Raw genomic sequence first — 16,391 nt, 5'->3', positions numbered from 1 at the left:
CCTGCCGGGGCGGCGAGTGCTGACTCTCGCCCCCGTGCAGGTACATCCCAGAAGGCCGGGGAAGAGCGCGCTTCCACACCAGCAGCCTGGACCTGGGCACCCCTGGACCGTCTGTCCCCATGCCGGACCCCGAGGAGGGTCACTCGCCCCAGCCACCTGACTCAACTCTCATCTACAGCAACATGGGTGAGTGCCGCCCTGGTAGTCCTGCCCTCCTCGCTCGGGCAGGTGAGGGACCAGCTCGGCCGGGCTGGGGGCAAACTCCGGTCGTGTCCCTGACGTCCTCCTGCGGTACCTGGCCGGCATCCCTTTGGGCTGGCTGAGAGCCAGGCTGAGGTTGGGCTTGGAGCGTTGCTTGGGAGCTGGAAATACACAGGGTGGGGGGCAGATAACTACACACCGGTCTCTTGTGCCCCTCTGTCTCCCACCTCTTTCCCCCTTGGGGAAGGCTGAGCTCTGCTGTGTCTGTTCCTCTTCCCTAGGAGAGGTGCGGGCACATCTCGTTCCCACCAAGGCCAGCCGAAAGGAAGGAGCCGGGAGACCCCCCTCTCAGACTGGCCAGGACCCCCTACCTCCCCCATTGCCGAAAAAGCAGCTCCAGCGAGCGGAGTCCCTCCCGGAGCAGGGGCTGGCCTGTCGCTCTTGGGATGACACCCCACCACGCACCAGCAGCGGCTTCTACAGCATCCCACCATCCCATCCAAGGCATGAGGAGGGAGCTGGCAGCTCCAACCCATTGCAGGATAGACCCTGCTGGGGACCCAAGAGGCCCCTGACCAAGTCCCAAAGCCTGGGGGCACCCGTGACCCAGAGCAGCCTGCAGAAAGGCAGCCTGGTCCCATCTCCCAGCCCAGCAGAGCTGACGTTCTCGACCCCTGACGGGGAGCTCGGATGCCTCTTCCAGGTCCTGGAGAGGAGAGCTGAGGTGTGTGAGGTGGTGGTGGGGTGCCAGTGGGCGTCTCTGGCCCGGCTCTCGGCCAACATCCAGGAGGGTCTCCTGGGAAAGGAGGACCAGCAGCAACTACTGAGAGCAGAGCTGGCAGGGAAGAAATGGGCAGATCTCAAGATCCTGGAGAAGGACCCATGTTGCGAATCAGGGGACGCCTGGTACTTCCGAGTCGTCTTTGCCTTTGAGCAAGCCCAGCTGGTATTTGCAGCAAAGGTAAGCACCAAAACCAGGAAAAAGAGCCTGAAATGGTTCTCCTTGGTCCTACCTCTGCCCTGTTCAGAGCTACTCACCATCAGGAGGGAGTTCACTCTCAGAGCACACAGTGGTGGTGGTGGGGGGGGTGTGCTTCAGATGAGTGTGAAATGAGAGTCAGCAGCCTTGGCTTTTCCACTGACTCACTGTTACAGCAGGCGCTTCCCCTTCTAGCATCTATTTCTGCATTTCATAACAAAGACCCTGATGACATGTGTGGTTTTGTAGCTAGCAGCCTGTCCAGGGATGTTCTACATGGAAATGGCCCAGAGGACACATCAAGAAGAACATCACTGGGGAAATTGCCCTGATGAGAGGCCTCAGAGGGTCAGCGGACATAAAGCAGAGGTTGGAGTGGAGCTGGCTCCCCTGGCAGTGCAGAGTCAGACCTCACACAGCAGTTTTCCAGCCCTGTTGAGGCAGGTTGGGGTGACCAACCCTCTTCTTCCCATCCCATTCATTGCTCAAAACCATGCAGGGGCAGGGATGTGTTTCAGCAGGAATTAGTGGGCTAAAAGAGTGCAGGGAGAGAACTCAAGTGCTGCTTCTCCATTCCTCATCACTTCCCCTCCCAGTAGGCACTAAATGATGGCATGGTACTACTGTCTCCCAGTAACCTGTTCCTGACTCCCATAACCTACTCACCCTGTTCCAGCCAGTCCTGGTGGCTATGAGCTGAGATGGTGGCCTGAACCAGGACAGGGCTTTGGCTGACCCCATGGTTTTGTTCTCAAGCAGCTGACCATACCCTGCCTTCTTCTCTCCTAACAGGTCCTCAAGTCGCATTCCTGTAGTCTGGCTGTGCACACCTCCCTTGGGGTGCACTGCAACATCCAGCAAGTGATCGGCCACTTCACTGACTCCCTCCCTCAGGAGCTTGCCCTCCTAAGAAACGCCAGGAAGCACAGTCAGTCCCAGTCCAGAGAAGAGGACACAGCCCTCCTTGGTTCCCCTCCTGTCCTGCAGGTTCTCATTTCTCCTGAGGTTCCCTACCAGACCTTGGCAGACTTTGTGAAGGAATCTCACAATGTTCACAGGACCAGCCCCGGCCACTACGAGCGCTTGGCTTGCCTCCTCCTTCTGCAGGTGTGCACAGGGTTGGAACACCTCAAGATGCAAAACGCTGGTCAGGGAGATATCTGCCCAGAGAACCTGCTGTTACTGCAGTGCCCACGTCCTTCCCTGATCCAGCAAGGCAAAGAGACATCCCTGGGGCTCTCCCTTCCGAGGCTACTCATCAGCAACTTCTTCAAGGCTAAAGAAAAGAGAAGACCTTGTTCTACAACCCAAGAGCAAGACTGGACTGAAGGGTTTTCTGCACCTCCCTCCCCAGTGGCAGATGAGCTGAATGTAGGCATGCTAATCTATACACTCTTGCATGTAGACATCTCCTTGGAAAATGCCTTGGGCCTCGGAAGAAAAAGGCTTCCAGAAATCCCATCCCTGTCTATTTATTCCACAGGACTTAAACGTTTGGCAGTGTTGCTTCTTCACAGAGATCCCTGCAAGAGGGTCTCTGTAGAACAGGCAAAGAACATCCTACAGGTCCTGCTTTGGGGGCCTCGTCAGGAGCTCTTTGCCAGGAGTAAGAAGACACTTGTTTTGCTCCGGAGCTGGATGGACATCAAGAGAGCCCTGCTGCTGCTAAAGTTTGCAGAGAAGATGGCTGGTGTTGGGGGGAGCCCTAGCCTCGAGGAGTTGCTGTGCTGCCAGTACTTTAAAGAGGTCACTGAACATACAATCTACCAAGTCACCCAGGATCTCTACAATCCCTGAAGTCTGGAGGGTTTATGCATTGAACTCTTGGAGTCTTTCATCCTCTTCATCCTCTTGTTCTTCCAAAGAAGAGACAGAGTCATTGAAGTCAGAAGACCAGGCATTCCCCTGACCACTGAGGATGAAGGTGTTGTGTGCTTGGGAGATCCCCCTGGAGGTTACCTAAAGACAAGCTAAAGCTTCACCTGCTCAAGAGACCTCCTGAAAGCCAAGAGTATATGGAGAATGGGTGAGCCAGCCAAATCCACCAGCCTCCTTCTCCCACATGGAAACAAAGCTAGTACGGGTAGCTTGGCTGGGAAAACTCTATTTTTAAAGCTCTGCACTGGGATGCTGCTTCTTCTATCGTTCATTAATGACAATCCTAAGTAAGCTGGGACCAAACTCCTACCCTGTGTTACCTTGGCAAGGAGCTCCCACAATAAAGGACATTTTTTTGTTCCTTCAGACAATTTTCATTTGATGCTACGAATCCAGTTCATCAGAGCATCTCAGGAGAGATGCCTTGATGGAAGCCCCAGGGTCAAATGCCAATTAAGGGGCTGATTATCCTAAGTAGAGTTTACAGGGCTTCATCTCTAGGCAAAAAAAATCTCAGTTCTTCAGATCCCTCCTCATGTTCTACTTGTGATGATGCTTTGTTTTAAACAACAATAAAGTGGCAAACATTACAGTTCACCTTAAGGCACTGCTGTCGAAGGAGAAATACAACACATTGTATATCCTCGCTCTTTGGAAAGAGTTTGTGGCACAGTCACAAATATAAATGACATTTCCAAGAGGGAAATACACCAGCCACATAGCTTCAATAAAAATCAGATCCGAGTCTCTTAAATACTGGTCCTTTACGTGCTTCTTTTACAGCATTACATGCCCTGATAATGTACCCAGGGAGAAATACAAAGCCAAGCTTCACTGCTCTATGGTGATTAGCTGGAATAGTGTTGATAGCATATAGTGAACAGTTCAGGTCACTTTATGGCTGCTACACACAGAGGAATTGGCCTGGAGCGCTGGTCTCCAGATGAGCCCGAGACAGGTCCATTGCATTTACTGTTATATACACAAGACACACTCACAGGTAAGTCTCCTAATCTCTTTGGGGGGTCTCTTGGTAATGAGACACTGCAAACGCAGCACTTGGATGTCCTGCATGTCTCTATCTGCACAGCAATCTCCATGGTGCAATCCATGCTGTAAAATTTTTAAGAATTTTCAGGCTTCCCAGGCAGCAGGACAACCTGATGCTGGAAGGCCTAAAGCCCAGGATCTTGCACAATCTCTCCAAAGCTCTACCTATAACCCCCCAGGCTGGAAGAGCAGGGTTAGCGTGTCAGGGACCTGGAGGCCTGTTTTGGAACGGACACATAGTTCCCCACAAAACCACGTTACCAAACCTGGCCTGTGACGCAACACTTCAAACCAAGCTCACTGGAGTTTTTCTGGGAAGTTCTTTTTGCCTGCAGGCAAGATGCTTCCACACTGACTCACTCCGTGACTCAGCTGAGTGCAGCTTGCAATAAATTCATTTCCTGTATAAAAAGACCTCTAATGAGAGCCACACATCTGTCCCAGGGCCCTTGAGGGGGCATATCTCAAGGAAAGGTCACATGAGTTGCAGCTACTCAGCACCATGCGAAATCTATACCTTAATCACCACTTGGATGCTGACTGATTAGTCCACTTTCTGCAGTTGTCTTTGCAGAGAGAGGAGCACTCTACAAGGCTCTGCTCGGGCGATTTGTACGCAGTAATTATTAATTCACTCTGAGCTACCACCTGAGAGCAGCAGTCATGGGCTCTGTGTGCAGTGAAATGGACCCTCCAGGTGTTCCCTGCTGCTACTGCTGGATCAGTCCCTCCATCCCCGTGGATGCAGGCAATGACAGGCCAGGTAGCCGTTAGAACTAAGGGCATGGCTGGATCTGGAAAGATTCCTCTTAGAAGTCTTTGAACTTGAAGAAACGCTGGTAAACTGCAATGTGACCCTGAAAGATGGAACCACAGAGATGAGCTCTTCCGGTTGTGCCAATCCATGGACTTCTGCCTCCTGCCCTGTTCGATAAGCACACTGCTTCTCCCCGGGGAAGCATAGCTTCCTGCTAGCTTAGCACAGCAGAAATATGCTCCTATCTCCATCAGCTCCTTGTGACCGTCGTCACATAGCCCTTAAGACAGGCTCTGTCTCTCTGCCTTCAACACAGGAAGACAGCAGCCTCATTATTTGGGTTACAGCAGGGCCAAAGACCCAGCTGAGATCGCAGCCCCTTTGTACGAGGCTGTGTGGACACACAGCGGGGGACTGTTCCTGCCCTGAACGGCTTCCAAACTAAAGCTAAAATGGCCATCAAGGGAGATGCAATGGGGCTTGCCCAGATCACCTTGTGGAGCAGAGATGGAAATGGACTGGACAAAGCACGGCTGCAGCATCTCTGGAGAAAAAGGCACTTAGCAGAGCCCACCTTGGTGAGCACAATGCTCAATACCGTCTGCCATGCCGCTAAGCTAGTGCAACACCAGTTTTACAGGAACAGACCCCCTAGGAAAAACAAAACAACGCTGAACCCCATGTAACGGAAGGCTGGCCCTGAGGGCAGAGGCTTGGACCAGTCACATTTGTACTGTAGAAAGTTGGTTTGTTTCTGATCTATCAGCATAATTTCCCCAGCTGAGTTTCAAAGAAGAGGAACAGATAAGCACATGGAGTACGTGTGCGCAGGCACGCTCTCCAGCCACAGAAATCCTGACACCCTGACTTGAGCAGGTTCCTGAAAACAGCGTTCAGAGGTTAGGCCCTGAATGGGCTTTTGGATCTAAAAGGTCTAGAAAAGACTGTCTGGGTTTGAAGCATGAGTAAGGCACCTGCCTGCAGCACCTCAGACTTAGTGCAGCCTTGCCCACACCACCTCTCCTGTAGTATCTTGCATGGCTACAAGATGGCAGTAAAACACCTGGCACCAGCAGCAGCTCCACCAACACAGCTTGTTTGAGCATCTGATCCCAGAGAAGCAAGGAAAAACCTGCTCCTGCCAGGGCCTAGGTGCAGGCTGGCACCCACAAGGCCTGTTCCAGCCCAAGCATGTCCTGGAGCCAGGCCAGATCCTGTGTCACCTCTGAGAACCACCACCTGCATCTCTATTTCTGGTTTTCATTTGACCATCACCATTAGGCGATCATCTCACTCAACTATGCTTACTTTGCCTCTCCGACAAGCCAGGTCCTACAGTCTTCACCTGCCAGATGGGATACATAGCACCCAAGGTGACAAAGAAAGTTCATAGGGGACAATGGCCTCCAAGGCAAGACATCTTGTGTTTCCCTACTTATCCCTACAGAAAGCAGACAGAAACACAGATGCAGTGTGGCTGTGACAGTAGAATCAAAGAAAAATAAACTGTTTCTCTAGAGAAATAGTTTATGAACTTCAAGCCTGCTGTAGCATGCTTAACAAAAGCAAAAACACCCATTCCACACCCATGCCCACCTCCTCTTTGCTAGCCTTTTGTACACCAAGAACTGCAAGTTCATAGCTTAAAAAAAAAAGGGGGGGGGGAGGAGCAGTATTATAAAGCCACAATGTTTTGGCAAAAGGTCTGTTTTTAACTGTATCATGCTGGAGCCAAGAGCCTTAGTCCTAGCTCAGGCTACTGTTGTGCTACGTGCTGTACGCAGGGATCCAAGAACAGAGTGCTGCCTCAGTTGGCAAGGGGATACTGGCAAGGTTTGACTTGTTATCGAAAGGTTCAGATAAGTATCTGAAGTCCTTTAAAAAAAAATCAAGACCATACACTTTCTGCTGCATTGCTAATTCAACATATCCCCCACGAGGTAGCACCCTCTGCCTTTAAAGCTTCTCGGAGTACGTGACACTGTAGCAGTGAGGGCAGTTATCATTAATGGATGTTTGCTGCTTCTTTAAGAATCGATTTTAACAGATTATGGTTTAAACATATTCTGTGCCATTCCAGCACTATTCAGTCAAGAACAGCTGCCTTAGCAGCCTAAGAATCACATCAAAAAGCATTCCCAAAGAACTCATTTATATAGAGTTGCAAGCTGGACATGGTTTCCCAAAGCCAAGCTCTGGTTGGATGTCAAGCCATGGAAGTACACACTTTGGTGAAGATCATGTGCTTGTATTTATACTGACTCAGTCTGACAACAGTGGGTTTCAAATCTGATGAAATAGCCTTAGACCCAGCACAAACCTCACATGCAGAACTCACTGCTGCAAGCTTTTAGAGAGGCAAAGGGTCTCAAAAGGTGCTAAAGAAACCTTCGAAGTGACAAAAGTATCAAGAAAAGCTTTCAGCTATAATGCTTTGAGCATGGGTCCTTCAGCAAACCAGGAAGAATCTCATCAGAGACCTACCTGCTAAACCAGCATTGCCTGGCTCTTCCCTTAGAAGCAAGCTGAAAGCCAGCATAGAACATAGCATTGGACTGAATAGATCTCAGGTCTGAGCTAACACACTAATACTCCTACATGAGTTTTAGTAGCATTAGCAATATGCAAGTACCATTTTCCCCTTTGTATCAGCATCTCAACTATTAACTCAAGTTGCCTGTGCAACCCAATCCTCAGGTGATTCCTGCCCCTTCAACTCAAAGCTGTTCTTCCCATGACATACATCCAGTTCCAGAGGCTGCCTAACCTAGACAACGCTACTTAGCTAATACATATGTCAGAAGTCTTCATCAATTCAGAGCCCACGAGCTTGTCATTTGAGTCATCTTGTCAGAAAATTGAGCACTCATTAACACAGGACTTCACTGCTACAAGTGACTTCAGACACCAGAACTGCTTATTTGATCCTTAGGTACCATGACCTCAAGACATGCATCAGCTGTACTTCACTGAGCATCTTATTTGTGCTTCTTTTATCTAATATATGCCCTGAAGTATTCTACAAAACATTTAGACAGGGTGATGTTATACACCAGGGATCCAGCTCCAACTCCATCTGCCCCTTATTAGCAGTGGAAATGAATAAATGCTAATTATTTCATTAAGAATCGGTTTTTAGCAGGAGTGCTAGATTACTTCAATCTTGACAGATCACCACCACAAGTTCCAGTCAAGCAATGAGTGACCCAAGCAAGCCTTTCCATACCTAGAATTTTAATTCAGATGGTTGGGGCAATTTCACAGCCAAATCTCTTTAGAGTGTGAGTCTTAAACATCTTAAACCAGCAATAAAAAGTAAAATATAAATTTTTATTTAGAATTAAAGCAAATACTTCAGTATCACAAACACAATATTAAACTTCAAGAAATATACTGCTAATTTGGAGGGAGCATTTATTTGCACAACCACAACATGCGCACAAATCCAGAAAAAGATGTGGAGTCTGAAATTTTCAACATCTCACCACCAGAGCAGTTGGTCACAACGTTTCGTACAAACAGTTATATATACTGTAATAGATGTTGACAAAATTTCTACAGAATCATCTTTATAGACAACAAGAAAGCTCTAAGAGGCAAACATTGCAATCTATTCTTCTTCTGATGAGTCTCTCTCAAACGTGTAGGCCATGAAGCAAGCATCTGGTCTCTTGGGGACAAGGGGATGCCCTGGTCTCACAATCTCAAAGCCCAAAAAGCTGAAAGTACGGAGCAATGCAGCTAGAAGAAAGCAGAAAATACACATTTCAACCACTTGATACCATGCAATAGTTTAACAGAGCATCCAGCAAAACCAACTTCAAATGTTGATCAACAGATCTAGAACCAATGGTGCTAAGGAGGTAACACCTACCTCTATCATCTCTGTTTTTGTGGAAACAAATGAAGACATGATCAACTCGAAGCTGTTCCTCAGCAAACTCGAGAAGAACTGCAAAACTAGAACACAAATGAAAGATATACTCAATGAACATAAGCAAGTATTTGTCCTCCACACATACCTAGCAAAGCCTCATGCATATGAATGCATTTGCAGATACGCTTACAAGTAGCAGGTTGGGGTTCTAGATATTCACCAATGAATTCACCAGTCTGAGCCCTAAGTATAACCTGGGGGGGCGGGGGGGGTAGAAATCCAAGTCTTCATCACAAAAAGCAAGCTTGTCGCAACTGAACAGAGCATTTCAGTGACATCAGCTCCAACCAAGCTGCTATTCTAAATAAAAGCTCAGACTGATGTTTCACTAGATAAAAAGTAGCTGCACTTAATACCTCAGAACAGTCTGAAGCACGTTTTTGTTAATCCTAACCTGCAAAATAGGTAGACAAAGCCCTTATATAGGATCACTTAGTTACAGCCTCTTACAAGTCGCTTCAAGCGCCATAGTTGCACTTAAGTCTTTCCTTTGTTTTGAAAGTTTATCTGTTGTATCCTGTGGCAGTCAACACCAGTGTTACTCTCCTTCAATTTCTCTCCTGAGAAACCTTCAAGAGGGAAGGAAGTAAAATCGCAGTTGCATCTTTTTCTACCTACCTGTCTTTGCTCCCTTCAGGCAGAGCACCACTGGGAATTTCTATATAGAGGTTGTTGTTGTTCAGCACTGCTCTCCAACTAATGTGTTTGGCATCTGTAAGCCTTGACTGGACATTCAGAATTCTTGTCCTGTTATTAGATGTTAGTTCTTCTGTTACATTCAGCCGATTATCCTGCAGTAGTAAGATGTGCAAAGTTACTCGTGATTCATTATTAAAAAAAAAAAAAAAAGGTAACTCCCATTAATAGAATCCAGACAAGAAAAGCATTCAAAGCCACTACAGGAAACTACTTAACATTACTCACCGAATAAAATAAATTAGCTGAAAGATTGTGATCCCTCTGACTATTCCCTCGCCCACCTGGGATCTTCAGGGGTGGGTGAGGGACATCAGGAGCACCACCGAGGCCCCGGACCCAGGTTACTACAGCAATTGAAGGGAACCCTGGAACTAGAAAGAGATTGCAGTTACATAAGTGAACAAGTAGTTGTGTTAAGTAAAGCTCTGAAATTTTGTATTTAAAACTGTTTAGGAAGGTGAGTTTTAAAAAAATAGTAATAGTAATAATCCCCAGGGCAGAGGAACTCCTCCCACTTCAATCTAGGCAAGCTGACAAGACAAAGGAGCTTCCAGGTCAAAGCCCAGATCCACAAGCCTCAGGAAATGCAACTGATAGTGCTTTGAATGAATCTGGACATGAAAATAGTCTCAATTTAATGTGTACTTCTAGATCAAGGCAGCCTACTTGATCTGATCGAGATGAACTGGTTTGCTATCTCACACATAGCATACCTTTTTTCCTCCTCCCCCTCTTTGACCTTGTAACAATTATCAGAAATATACTTGCCCAGCAAGCTAGGTATTATTCCTCCTTCTGATATGCAGCCATAATTACATTAAATCTTTGCATCAGCACTCTTGGCTTGAGGTCAGAAAACTACATGAAAGTCAGAGATGTCAATCTACCTCAAATGCTTTTATTACGCAGAAGCTCAGACAAGTAAGCTTGCCAATTTTAAGTCATTTGAGACTACATCTGAATATTTGAAAACCTATTTGAATCTTCCTACTGGAGCACTGCTTCCAGAGCAATTTTACACTGCTCTGCCAAGTTCAGTACTTAAGGTTATCCTCATAAGTTATGAAACATTTCTAATATATATGCTAGGTTTCATCCCATCTGTAAGCCTGCTTAACCGAATAAGCCTTCTACTGTACTAATAGCAAACGCTACAGTGACTGGCCCCTCCCTCTGCACCATCTTTCACCCTGCAGGCTTACTCTTTAGTTGCGTCATCTCAGCAGATGCAGCAATCGAGGCCCTTAGGGAAATTTTCACAATCGTCCTGTCTGTGAGTGCCAGCAGCCATTTGCAAATCAGAATAAACATGTACAAAATAATCCTCCATTTTGCACAGTTCATGCAAGTTTATTTTTTTTTTAATTTGTCATAGATCTGATGAACAATCCATATCAAAAATCATCTGAATGGCTGTACAGACCATCTACTATATGCTGGAAAGAATCAGTAACAGCAGTAACTGCAAAGTTGTATTGATCCAAGTAAAAAATTAGAATTTGCTTTATTTCAGTTAAGTGAACCTTCATTATTTTTTAGGCTCTATGCAAGACAGCAAGAGTTTCCTTTAACACTAGCATTAAAATATTATATTATCCAAGACTGATCATAAATCTGTGTATTCCTGACTGCTCTTATAAACAGGTCTGTATTTAAGTACCTGCTCAGAACCCTTCATCAGCAATTGTTACAAGGGAGTGTAATAACCTTTATATTCTATGCTTTCACATTTCAAACAGTGAAAGCAGGTACGGTTAATACTCTCTAGGCTCTAAGATGGGCAATGTATTTCCAATCTTACTCTTCTTGGCGAAAAAGAAAAAAAGACTTTCTTCAAAGAGCAATCAACTATGAAAATAGGTTTCTAAAGAATTCAAGGAGAAACTAGTTTCATAATTCACATACCAGGTCTGATCATCATTTTCTTTACAAAGAGCAGATTGGTGTCCTAAGCTTCATCACTCTACACGGCTCACCCTGATATTCAGATATTTTCTTCCCAGCATCTGTTGGGATTGTTTAATTCTCTAGTTGAATTTTAAACTAACAGCTCTTAACACTCTTACGTTGTACTTTAGACTCGGTATCCTCAATCAGTTTTCAAGAATAGCTATCATTACATAAGGCGATCACGGCTTTCGACCCTCTGCCAGCCGTGTTTGATTGCGTTTTCTCGCACGATAGGCACAAGGCAACTCGGGCCTCGGCTTTTGTCTCAAGGCACCTTTGATCCCATTAGCTGCTCAGGGAGATACTACTGAGGAGCCGCTTCACGTTAGGAGCTGGCGTGCGGTTTTTTTCAGAGCTTCCTCCCGTGGTTTATGGCACCTCCAGAGACTACACGGCTAAGACCCCACTGGGGCACACGGCACGCAGCGCCCGGGGCAGGGGGCTGAGGCGACTGCGGGGGCACCGGCCCGGGGGTGGGAGCGGCCTGAGTCCAACCATGCGGGCCTCGAGGCCCCCCCGACACGGCGAGGAGTCACACCGGAAGCAAGGTGGGAGTTGCGGAGGCTGAAAACCCTTTTTTTTTTTTTTTTTGGTGTTGTCTTGGGGTTTTTTTTCCCCTCCCCTTTCGCGCGGGGGGGGGGGGGGGCAAGGCGAGCCGCAAGGCGGTGGTGCGGTGGTGCGCTGGCGCCCCTCCCCCACCCGCCACGGAGCACCTCTCCCCTCCCCCACCTCCGCGACGGGGGCGGCGACCGGCAACCGGCGCTTGAGGGAGAAGGGGGAGAGGCAGGGCGGGCCTGGAGGGAGAGGGAGGAGGGCGCCCAGCGGCGCAAGGGCCGAGGGAGGCCGCGGCCCCTCACCTGCTCTGTCCGGTACTGAGGCTCAGCACGGCGGGCATGACGGTGCTTTTATTCCCCTCTTTCTCTCTGGCGAAGCAGTGACTGTTGAGTATCCGCTGCAGGGAGGATTTCACCATCCGGCCGCTCTGGTCCGAACCCCGAAACCCTCCGCCGCCCCCCCCCCCAGCCGACCACTCTCCAGGCACTGCTACATAAAATGGCAGCCGGGCTGCAACGGGTCCTTATATAGCCTTCAAGCCACGCCCCCTCCGCCATGGCAACGCCCCTCAGAGCGGGCCACGCCCTCGAACGGGAAAGGACTCCTCTGCGGTAAACAGCCCAACTGTCCCTTAGAGAGACTCGCTCTCCATTGGCTGAGGGGAGAGCGGAGGCGGAACGCAGTGCTCTTTTCCTATTGGTTGGAAGCATAAGTAGGCGGTTAACATTGGTTAGAAGCGCGAGAGGCCTGGAATGGGGTAGGGAGAGGGGGCGCTGATTGGCTGCGTCTGCAGCGGGTGGGCTGAGGCTGGCCTGGTTCGGCCGGGAGGCTTCAGCGCGGCGCCGCAGCCATCACTCCCCTCTGAGGCGCTAGTTCGAGCCCGGCGTCCGCGCCCCCGCCTCTCTGAGGTAAACGGCGGGGAGGGGGAGGGGCCAGCCCCAGCCGCGCGCATGCGCCGGCGGTGGTGGGGGAGGGGCCGGGCGGTGACGAGGCGGTGTCCGTTAGCGGCCGGTCGTACCGGTGCGATAGCGGCGGCTGTGGAGGGGTTCGGTCTTCCCCGCTGTCTCGCGGCGCGAACCGGAGCCGGGGGAGGGGGAGGCTGGGGAAGGCGAGGCGGGGGCCCGTGGCGGTGGCCCGTGGCGGGGCTGGGGAGCGCCTCGGTTTTGCCGTCGCGGGGCAGCTCGGTAGACTGCCGGAAGGGCGGCAGCGGTGCCCGGAGGCCCTGCCGCCTGCCTACATGCCGCGGATAACCTTCATCAGCTCAAAACTTAGAGAAACATTAAATAAAAAAGCTTCGGAGAAGAGTAGGCTGAAATGGTGACTTGTTTTTGGTGTTTTCCGTTGTTGGTCTGCACTCGGCTGGAATTTCAACACCTTAAACCTTTCCGTTCCCCCCGGCTGGTGTTTTATACTGTGCACTGTGTGGTAATTTATAGTTACAGCTGAGGTAGTGGGGAGTGGGCTGCTGGTAATGCTTTTAATTGTGGGGGAGGACACTTTGCTGTGCTGTATCTGAATGAGGAAGTAAGCAAATGTTGCTTATTTACATGGCAGAAGCTAGTCTGCACCCTCTGCCTTTAACAAACAGCCAAAACCACTTCCCTGCTAATGTAACGCTACATGTTTGAGCTCCTACGAGCATTTTGGAAATACAAGACCTCGAGACAGACTTGGGTCTTTATGAAGCTGATTCATGGCAAGAGCAAGGTCTAGAGGGGAAGATGCAAATTGGATAACCCAGACATCCCTTTTGGACAATACTGGCATAAACGCAGACTCATGTTTTAGGGAAGGGTCTTCAAAATTCATCCGAAAAGCAGCAGTCAAATGTGTGCAAAAAGTAAATGCATTGTAATTCCCATGACAGCAGATCTTTGGCTTAGGCAGTTCTGAACATTGAAGTCTGTAACATACTAGGTGACACCAGCTATCTTCTGAAAACCAAGCCAGAAGCTGAACGGGGCAGATCCTAGAGTGTGTATCTTATTATTCAGCATGGAAAGAAAGCTCCAGGTGAAGGTTTACCTGATTCTGAATCAAGTTTGTGATCAGGTGTGCCTTGTAAAGTAAGTGCCCTAAAAGTAAGTAGAAAAAAGTGGATACAGAGCCTAAGAAAAACTGGAGGTATGTTTGTTCAAAAATACAACTTTATAAAAAAATGGAGATCACTATTTTTTTTAATCAAATCTAGCTGCGACAAGCCTGTCTTATTACCTTCAGGTACTGTAGCTGTATGGGCATCTTTTGTTTTTACATTATTGCTTATTTTTATTTGCCTTAAAATGTTCCCATTCAGGAACTCTGAGCACATGGATATTCCATTGATTAGTTCCACTTCACACAAGAATAAGTATCTAAATCCCCACCCACCTTCTGTGTCCTGAAACTACATTGACTATGATAGAACAAAGTGTATTGCCAGAAAAAAACATTGTCTGTTTTCCTGCAGCTTAGATGACAAGCCCGGCCTGGCCAGCAGCCAGTTACTTGTCTGGGAGTCATGGTAAGTAAGAGGTGCAAGGGAAAAATTCTTTTCCTGCTGCAGGTATCTGCACTTAACTCCCAGAACACAAAATAACTGAGACATTAGTACTTGCTTTCACCTCACTCTTGAGACTTGGCTATTGATTTATGGAGGTGAATCAGTGTAGTGTGTCCTCCAGAGACCGATCTGAATCAAGAGCATAGCTGCAACTCGGAAATACTCAGGCCAAGCGAAGCACTTCAGAGGAGATCTGGCAATTCTGCATTGTATGTTGCTTTAGAAAGGTTTTTCTGGGCAAGGGGGAAGGGGTTGGATGGATTCAGCGATGGAACGACTGCCTTAGAATTGTGTTTTAGGTTTCATTATTTCTAATAATGATATTTATTATTTATGTGGTAATCTGCTTGTAATTCTTTATAATGGCTCGGTGACAGAAGGCATCATCTTTGCAGCTGCCTCCCTCTTTACTGTGACAATTGAAATAGCATTGATCTTTGGATCCCTGTCATCTCAGTGGGCCGTTAGACCATTTTACAGATGAGTGACCTGGACACTGCTATGCTGTTTTGTAGCCTGAAAAGGGCCCAATCAACTTGGGGTTTTTTTGTTTGTTTGGTTTGGTTTTTTTTATGCATTAAATACTGTGTGGGATTAGTTCCAGCTGCAGTTTTGTTTAGATAGCCTGACTTTTCCAGTTTAGCAGTGACAATGAATCATAAATCCTCATAGGGAGGACTCTGACTCACAACTTTAAGATTAACAGCTGAGGCAGTTTGAGATGTTGCCATCTCCAGCTGTGTATTACCAATGTTTTGCCACGATTACCATACCCATAGCAGAGTAAGCAGAAGTAATTATATGTCTGTGTCTCAGTTGCTCCAGCTGCATTCATAGTTTGGCATCTTAGTCCAAACCCATCCCAGTCCCTGGTGTTATCTAATGATATTAGAGTGACCTCTAATAGCTGAGGTGTGGACACCCATTCCTACATGCCCAATTCTGCTGTGGCATGATAACTTTAAACACAGAGGCAGGATAGACAACTGCAAATAGAGAATCTTGTCCTGAGGCTCTAGTTCAGCCCATGTCCCCACAAAATACAGACCAAGACGACCTTGTTCCACTGGCTCCCCATGATCAGAGCCTTCCCATCTCCAAGATACTGTTTCAAAGGACCAGTGTAGTCCCCAAAGCAGGGGATATGCCAAGGAGTCAGTGGCAATAAGTTTATATTAATTCCCTCCTGAACTCTTTTAGAGCATGCACTGAGTCCAGATGTTCTGTGTTCTTACACAAACACATAGCAGCAATTAGGCTGTATAAAATTACCTGGGAAAATATCTTGTACAATCTGAGTTACTAAATAACCAGACCTGCAAATGGAGAAAGGAAAGAGAAGCAACAAAATGGAATACCACAGTAGGAATCTAAGTTTAAGTTGTTTCAGGTTGAGGAAAGCCAGAGTTTTATTTTCTAGAACATTATCCCTTTTTAACCTCATTTCAGCATGCTTTTCATTCTCTTTCTTTTAACAAGGGAGATCCTGAACATTAGTCAAAATTCTCAGCTAAGGATTCTTTGTCAAGCTTTTATAATTTTACTTTCTGAAAGCTCTTAGATTGGAAGTAGAGTTTCTGGTAGCAAAGGAGTATGTAAAATCAAGTTCAGGATTAGTAGCTGATGTTAACAGACGTTAGAGCAAGAAGTGGGCAAAATAAGTAACTGAATGTCTTCGTCGTTGTCTGTTTTCAGGTTTGCAAGTGTTTGTGATCAGATGACAAGAAACTTAATGCTTAAAAAGATTTGCTGGACCTGAAATACTCATTGACCATTCTGAAACTCTGCATATTAATATCATAGTTCCACTGTGGTTTTTTTTTTTATTTAGAAAAGGAAAGAT

The 16,391-nt window shown here is 47.6% G+C and overlaps 3 protein-coding genes across 3 annotated transcripts in view; 2 read left to right on the top strand and 1 right to left on the bottom strand.

Moving 5' to 3' along the window:
* Window positions 1-3,609, top strand: PEAK3 (PEAK family member 3). The gene is made up of 4 exons (XM_062596594.1): window positions 1-186; window positions 483-1,162; window positions 1,430-1,528; window positions 1,973-3,609. The coding sequence occupies exons 1-4, from the start codon at window positions 120-122 to the stop codon at window positions 2,975-2,977; spliced, it is 1,851 nt and encodes a 616-aa protein (XP_062452578.1). The 5' UTR covers window positions 1-119; the 3' UTR covers window positions 2,978-3,609.
* Window positions 3,610-8,174: 4,565 nt separating this feature from the next.
* Window positions 8,175-12,489, bottom strand: OAZ1 (ornithine decarboxylase antizyme 1). Its single transcript, XM_062596365.1, is given in 6 exon segments — window positions 8,175-8,606; window positions 8,740-8,825; window positions 9,421-9,593; window positions 9,727-9,813; window positions 9,815-9,872; window positions 12,309-12,489. Coding segments are annotated over 6 exon segments (651 nt in total). The 5' UTR covers window positions 12,425-12,489; the 3' UTR covers window positions 8,175-8,475.
* Window positions 12,490-12,827: 338 nt separating this feature from the next.
* JSRP1 (junctional sarcoplasmic reticulum protein 1) overlaps window positions 12,828-16,391 on the top strand; it is a 36,517-nt gene continuing 32,953 nt past the window's right edge. Inside the window, exon 1 of the mRNA XM_062596207.1 lies at window positions 12,828-12,914. The gene's annotated coding sequence lies outside the window, so the exon portion shown is untranslated. The remainder of the gene's footprint in view (window positions 12,915-16,391) is intronic.

This window comes from Rhea pennata, chromosome 27 (assembly GCF_028389875.1).
Source record: "Rhea pennata isolate bPtePen1 chromosome 27, bPtePen1.pri, whole genome shotgun sequence".
NCBI classification, from domain to species: domain Eukaryota; kingdom Metazoa; phylum Chordata; class Aves; order Rheiformes; family Rheidae; genus Rhea; species Rhea pennata.
This window is presented reverse-complemented; position numbering and strand designations above follow the sequence as displayed.

What these genes read in the sequence shown, in the direction of transcription:
- PEAK3 (XM_062596594.1), top strand. Translation starts at nt 120, where the DNA reads ATGCCGGACCCCGAGGAGGGTCACTCGCCCCAGCCACCTGACTCAACT. An exon ending in TCTCATCTACAGCAACATGG is followed by an intron (nt 187 to 482) that starts GTGAGTGCCGCC and finishes CCTCTTCCCTAG; the next exon opens with GAGAGGTGCGGGCACATCTC. An exon ending in AGCTGGTATTTGCAGCAAAG is followed by an intron (nt 1,163 to 1,429) that starts GTAAGCACCAAA and finishes GTGGTTTTGTAG; the next exon opens with CTAGCAGCCTGTCCAGGGAT.